Below are 7,330 nucleotides of genomic sequence, written 5' to 3'. Positions count from 1 at the left end.
ATAACCACCATTACCATTAGTCGTAATGTTGGCATAGGTCCAGGGTAGGCAGCGCCTTGAGCCGGCGGCGCGACCTAGCGCTGCCTAAGTACTCTGGACCCTGGACCCAATGCACGCCACTATATGTCGGTCATCTGTTCTATATTATTAGGCGCCGACCAGGCTAGCCTCGGTCACTCAATTAAACTGCGGTTAATTCCCACTTTTTATTAACCTTTTCCATTACCAACATCCTAATTAAACGGCGTTCTGTCATTTCGCTAAACATTTCGTTGGCCCACGCCCGCGCGGCAAGATGGAGTTATTTGAAAATTTGAGAGACAGTATCCTACATTTTAAATTAGACTTGTGTTGTTTCGTGGCTCGTGTAAAAGTAGGGATTCTACTGTTTGGATATTTTAACCTAATATCAAGTGTAAGTAGGTACTAATTGTGAAAATATTATATCTACTGATTGAAAGCAACAGGTTCGAAAGGTTCGGTCATACTCATTTTATTGTGCACCCGTATAGTTACCGTTTCACTTTTTTTTTCTTGCAAAAGCAACACGGCACTAAGACTGAGTGCACATCTAGAAAAAGGATGGCTGCCATTTACATTTATCTGTGCACTCAAGTCTAAAGTCTAATTACTGTGTCACTAGTGCGGAAAAAAGCAGTACGGTAATTAGACAGGTGCATAGTAGAGAATGGTCGAGCAAACTGAATCGATTACCAGGTCAAAATAGAGGACCATTCATTAATTAGTATGCCTTTAGATCGACTTAATTTATTTTTAAGGCCACGAATTCCATTGTAGAACCGAGATATTTCTTGTTAGAAACTAACGTCTGGTACCATGCGGTGAATCGTTTAGTTGCTCTGAGGATGAACTCTGGGAGTTCGAAACGGATCAGTGTAGTGTGGTAGTGGTGATAGCTGAGTTTGTGTGATTTCAGTGTATTCTTCGAGTGTGGAGGTGGAGGAACTGCATGAACACACATTTGTTGCATAGACGTAGCTATCGTAAGGTCGCGGGAGAGCAAAGTAATTGTTTGTAGTTCATTTCATCAATTATTTAGAATCCTTGCGTTGCGTATCAACGACACCGATCGGGAAGTATTATATGTAGTGACGGAGCACAGCAATTCCTTTCTACCTATATGTTGGCGGCCGATCGTAAAATCCGCCAGATCACGAAATTCCTAGGCATATCATGAAATGGCGCCATTTCATGATAGATGCCTAAAAGTTGGCCAGGCATATCACGATGCGCCTGAGAAACTATACGGCAGGTCGATTAGAGCAACGCATTCGTCGATATTCCTAGCTCTATAGGGCACATCGATATGCCGAAAAAAAGGAAAATTTAGGTACGACGAGCGAAGCGAGGAGTGGTTAGTATGAATTGGGACCACAACGCACGAGTCGAGCGAGCGAAGCAGATTGCCTGGGCTGTGCGACGAGGAACTAATATTAAACAATAATAGTTTAGTTGAGCTTATGGGTTATATTATCTACTTTGTGCTATGGGAAAGATTTAAAAAAAATCCTAATGACACAACTAGTTGGTCCATGAGGAAAGCTTGCGCAAGCGCGAGTTATAAGGTGTACCCGTTCACAGGTTTGGTTTCAGGTTTAAGTATATCAGATGTCATGCCCCCAGGTGGTGAGTCTAATATCAGTAGCTACGGGCAGCTTCCCGCCGCTGTATATGCACGCGCAGCAGTCCTTCATGGACGGCGAATACGTCAAGTCATCGGGCATCGTCGCCTACTGCGCCGAGCTGTGTGCCAGCGTGATGCTTCTATGCGCCATGTATCGGGTAACTGTATAATTTTAAATCATTTTATATTACAACTTTTTTTTTCTAAGCGGGACTCGATGCCATGTCTGCCGCTGCACCCACAACGATGGGCCCAAATTACTGCCCATTGGGTTCCGTGGGAGGGCCATTAGAAGCAGAGGCAGGCCGAAAAAGAGATGGCGGGAGAACTTGGACGCATATCAAGTGGAGTAGTACGAGCATAGGTACTCTCGATAGGGACGAATGGCAGAGAAAAGGTGAGGCCTTTGTCCAGCAGTGGGACTTTACCAGGCTAAGAAAAAATATTACCTACTTACTTCTTTTTTTATGGTGTGGAAAATGCACCTTAAATATGCACCCACTAACGATTACTTAGAGCCCGTCCAGCACCAGCAGATGTCCCTGCGAGCGACTTCTGGCCAGAGGGTGTGGTGTTCTGTCGTTTTGTGAAGACGACATTCAAAAGAATTTAAAGTAAACATGTTGGAATAATTGTATTTTTTTTGTATCTCTTTTTTCGTACTATGTGTATCGCTACAATCTGGCCCTCTTCAAATCTAGGGTAAATGAGCATTTATTAGGCAAACGTGCTACATATTAGTCCATATCATCCTTTATAGTATGAATTTTTTGAGGTGTCCTGATCTCGTTAACAGCCCACCTTTCGAACAAAGCCATTGTATTCTATTATGTCCTCAAGTGCATAATCCTCAGGTTAAAATGAACGGAAATATGTGATAAAATAACTCATTGGAATAACGACTTTATTATTTACAATACAGTTCATTTTAAATAAAACTTTGTTGGCAGATAATATTCTTCAAAATTGAATGCGTCGTAGACTGAATTAGAGCAATTTATAATTTGAAGACGCGTGAATCTTAAGATCTTTTTTTAAGGAAACAGATATCCTAACCCTGCCGTCGCTTTATGTGTTTGAAATAATCATGTATGTTAGGAAGAACATATGTGTTTTTCCCACTAACGTCGATAAGCCAAAGGCTACTAGAAACACAGGGAAGCTTAAAGTTCCATCTTACAGGACTGGCTAAAACCAAAAAGTCTTTTCTGGGAAATTGCATACGTTTTTATAATAAAATTCCAAAAAATATTATAAATGAAACGGATACAAAATTCAGATCAAGAAGACTTGTCAAGAAGACATTAATATCAAAGGCGTATTATAATGTTAATGATTATATCATGGACAGGGATATTTGGAAATAATTCCGATCCGCACTAGCGATGCCTTCAAATAGCGAACCTACTGTGTTAAAAAATAAAGTTGTGTTAAATACTTGTGATGTATACATATCATTTAATAATATTGTAAATCTGTTTTAAAAAAAATATATACCTCGTTGAGTTTCTTGCCGGATTCTTCTCCGTTTTTCCGAACCGGTGGTAGATTTTTTTTTGACATTCATAGGTGCTTGTTATAGCCTAAATTGAATAAAGATATTTTGACTTTGACTTTGACAAGCAGCCTCATGGAAAAGTATTCTGCGAACGAGTAATTATTTTAAAATGCACTTTCTGCTCTAGACAATAAAGTAGTTTTTCCAATGAAATCTTATATTTCCGCTCAATTTAAACGTAGGATTATGCCTATGCGGTTGAGGGCACAATAGAATAGAATGGCTTTGTTTGAAAGGTGGCCTGTTAACGAGATCGGGACATCACAAAATCAATCATACTATACCTACCATAAGGCGTGATTGTGGTCCAACACAAGCCTATATTTGTGTAAAAAAATAGTGAAGAGACACCACAATGCCCACTGATCATCCTGGGATGCGGCTCCTCTCAAACACCGTTTAGTTTTCTTTCTAATTATCAAGAAGGCTGAAGACCCTCAAAATCCTAACCTAAGTCTATCTGTCCAGGAAGACGTGATCTTACTGAAGTACTTCACATACGTCGGCATGGGGATGGCGGCGTGCTCCCTGCTCGTCTACGCCATGGTCATTGGGATACTGGATATGCTGACAACTATACTCATCATTGTGAGCTTGTGTAAGTTATTAAGTTACATTTTCTTGCATCATATGGCGTATTGTCTAACACGCGGGCGCTTGCGACTTGGGCCAGGTGGTGCAGTGCACCAGGGCCCCGGAGCTCAAGGGGCCCTCTAACCTAAGCTTTGAAAAGAGCATAAAAGAAAAAGAGAAGAAAAAATATCTTGTAAGTAGGCTCGACCTTCGAGCTTATGGAAAAGTTCAACTCACTGTATCCTATTCTGTAGCGACTCCTAGCGCCATCTAGTGAACAACAATAGAAACTCCAACCATGTTCTACATCGCGCTATCGAAGTTTCTCAACGCGGTCGCATATAAACAAGTTCCGACGCTCGTCCTTCGGACTTCGGTCCCCAGGCATAGCACCTGCCTGGAGAGAGATCTCTCTATTGGAGCCTCCCCCCACAATTCTTATTCCTGTCTATTTTGAAGACCAATTGCCCAATTCTTTCTCTATGCACCGGTTCCCATGTCCACCTAGCTACGCCGCTGCTTGAGATAGCGTTCTCTATCTCTCTACCCTCATCGTATACCGTGTGACAGAAAGAAGTGATGAAAACAAGCTTCACTGCCGTACAAAAGTGACGTTTAGACATAAATCGTGCCTTCTGTAGGTACTTACTCGTACATGTTTAAATGTTTTGACGATGAAATTCCATAGGTATATTCTATAACTTAAACCACTAGGCTACGGCATTTTACCTGGGAGTACAGATTTCAACTCATCTGTGCGTGCGGTGCTGTGTGCGTGTGTAATTATACAGCTTTAATTTGTGTGGCAGTGACGCAGCCGTCAGTCGTCGTCCGAGCAACACACAATTTAAAACTGTATAATTACAAGAGCACGCACACAGCGCCGCGCGCACAGATGAGTTAAACTATCTGTACTTAAGTAAAATTTCTAAATAAGATAATAATAAGTAAGATTTTGAACTAATTGGAATCGTGCGGTATAATTTGCATCCCATTGTAGAACCTTTTCATAGATAACGTTAAATGACATATGTTTCTTTTTCAGGTTACCAGGTGTACCTCATCCTGCTAGTGAGAAGCGTAATCGTCGAAATAAAGGAAGAAGCAAAAATGAATCGTTACAGAATGAATCTCAGACAAAGCGATATCGAAGCAATATATTATATACCAGAAAGAAAATATAGCGCTTTAATAGAACCAGATACTCCTAGAATAGAGCCAGAAGATTCACCAGTGCTACCCAAGAAGGAATATGTAGCTGAGCCTGGAGTCAGTGCAGATAATAAGTCTATAAATGAAAATATCGAGGATGTAGAAGTAAGCATAGCCAATAAACAGGAGACACTGAGTTACCCTTTCAAATTTGTCGCTATAAAAATACCTAAGGAAGGAACGAGTAAGGAAGATGACAAGAATGAGGGAAATCTTAAGAAAGAGAAGGTGCAAGTCAGTGATAAGGATGTAAAATCTGAGATTAAAGAGAAAACAGACGAAGAGGTGATTAGGGAAATCATAAGGCCTCCAAAAAGATCAATATTTGGTAGATGGAAGAAAGAAAAAGTAGATAAGAGTATAACGAGTGAAACGATCGTTAACGAAACGATAAAGCCTTGACCCATAAGTTTTTTGTCCAGTTTTGTTTGTAATTAAAAGTGATTGATTTTAAGACTTGTTGATTCTGAATTATGAAATATACAAATTACATTATTTATTAATTATTCAAGCTTTTTATTTATTTCACTTATTATTATTATTCCCTCAATGGCGGCCTTAAGGCTTGGGCCAATGTCAGTTGCGATGACAGGGTTGCGGTTGATTCTGCAGAACGCCAACAGTTTGACAGCAGCAAGAAAATATACTTTTCTGTTTGTTGATAAACGTCATTAATTAAAGAGGTATTGACTCTAGACTTTGAAATCAAATCGAAAATCGAACAAAGCCGCCTTTGATAAGTGTTCGAAAAAGTTTTGAAAAAGCAGAGACATCCTAAAAAACAAATGGTAACTTCGATGTTAATATACTTGAGGATAGTTTGATTTTCCCCTCAGTTGCAAAACCGTCTCCCGGTCTGCGATCTTTTTCTACCAAATATGTATATTCAAATCATTCATTATGTATGTGACATTATGTATGGTAGGTATGCCTGGAATATCAATTTCATTTTCATCAGATAAGTCTTAATGACGGTGGGAATTTTGAATATCGATCCACAAATCTCAGTTGATGGCGAAACCCGTGAACATAAGATACCTACTTGTTGTTGTTGAGAATAAGCTTAGGTTGCGTTTCCACCAGAGATGTCAGAGGATGTAAGATTGATTTTTTGGAATCTTTTTGTATTTTTTATTTCAATTCCAAATTTTTACTTTTACGGTCATTCACGGTCATTCCGTAAAACCTAAATTGAAAATACAAACTGAAATATAGATGCACAAAAAAACGACATCTCTTGTCCGGATGAGGGCTACGGTATAGATGTCGCTAGCGTCACTGCTTAAGTGGCTAAATAAGAAACAAACAAGCTGAGATACGAGGTGCATAGGGGAAATTCGTGTCTGTACCGTTGACCAGCAGTGGTGTAGCGGTATAGCACGCGGTACGGAATACCGAGGACCTGGGTTCGATTCCCAGTGCTGGTCTTATTTTTCTGGTTTTTCTGTGCATCTATATTTCAGTTTGTATTTTCAAGTCAGAGGATGTGTTGCGAGGAAAGTAAAGTGTTTGCCACGAATCAATAGAATTACTTTATTTACCTATTCTCGCTCCGCACAGCTCTAGTGGAAACAGTTGAGTGTAGCGAGGATAGATAAATGAAACATTTCTATTTGTTCATGACAAACACATTCATTGAAACGCATCCTCGCACATCATTGTTAAAAACAGACACATCCTATAACTTAACCAACAAAAACTTGGAAACCCCCGACTTTGTCACTTCGAAGTTCAATATCTCAAAAACGGCTGAACCGATTTTGATAAAACATGTCTAAGAACCATCGCTAGAAAACCTGATTGGCGATGGACAACCTTTGCACCAGATACGGACCCGCGCGGGCGTCAGAACCTCTCTCCCTAGTTCGACGTACCCCTCCCGAATCCCGAATGGAGGCAATAGCCTCTGACCCCTAACACCCAGTAACCTCAAAAGCAAGGGGAGCAAAATATTAGTACCACAGACTCTTATTCCGACGCAATAAGGCCGTAGTAACATATTTTTGTTCTATTGAAGTTCCCAATCCGCACTGGGCCCGCGTGGGAACTATGGCCCAAGCCCTCTTGTTCTGAGAGGAGGCCTGTGCCCAGCAGTGGGACGTATATAGGCTGGGATGATGATGATGATGAACATATTTTTGTATGGTTCGAATAGATACCTACGTATTTTTGCACTTGACTGTACCTTAAAAAAAGTCTGACTGTGAAATGAAAACCGCATTCAAATCAGTTGCGTTGCGTAGTTTAAAGTTTCCCGGCGGCGGGAAGCGACTTTATGTAGAGATAGAAAATATATTTTCATCACACTTGCTCGTAAACAGTGTCAAAACATGAAGGCTACC

General features: G+C 40.4%; 1 protein-coding gene across 3 annotated transcripts; it reads left to right on the top strand.

Annotated features, from left to right (window-relative positions):
* Positions 1-238: 238 nt before the first annotated feature.
* On the top strand, positions 239-5,494 carry LOC141429531 (uncharacterized). 3 transcript variants are annotated; one of them, XM_074089872.1, is made up of 4 exons: positions 239-415; positions 1,645-1,803; positions 3,672-3,801; positions 4,822-5,494. In XM_074089872.1, exons 1-4 carry the CDS (start codon positions 296-298, stop codon positions 5,388-5,390), a joined length of 978 nt encoding a protein of 325 aa, XP_073945973.1. In that variant the 5' UTR covers positions 239-295; the 3' UTR covers positions 5,391-5,494. The 3 variants fall into 3 exon arrangements, with proteins under 3 accessions (XP_073945973.1, XP_073945974.1, XP_073945975.1); XM_074089873.1 differs by having other exon boundaries at positions 333-419; XM_074089874.1 differs by lacking the exon at positions 239-415 and adding an exon at positions 450-662.
* Positions 5,495-7,330: the final 1,836 nt, after the last annotated feature.

The sequence above is a fragment of the Choristoneura fumiferana genome, chromosome 7 (assembly GCF_025370935.1).
Source record: "Choristoneura fumiferana chromosome 7, NRCan_CFum_1, whole genome shotgun sequence".
NCBI lineage: Eukaryota > Metazoa > Arthropoda > Insecta > Lepidoptera > Tortricidae > Choristoneura > Choristoneura fumiferana.
Note: the sequence above shows the minus strand (reverse complement) of the source record. Positions and strands in the feature narration are given on the sequence as shown.

Excerpts from the sequence above, each read along its gene's own strand:
- LOC141429531 (XM_074089872.1), top strand. The coding sequence starts at position 296 with ATGGAGTTATTTGAAAATTTGAGAGACAGTATCCTACATTTTAAATTA. Across the intron at positions 1,804-3,671 it reads TTCTATGCGCCATGTATCGG|GAAGACGTGATCTTACTGAA; the intron begins GTAACTGTATAA and ends CTATCTGTCCAG. Across the intron at positions 3,802-4,821 it reads ACTCATCATTGTGAGCTTGT|GTTACCAGGTGTACCTCATC; the intron begins GTAAGTTATTAA and ends TTTCTTTTTCAG.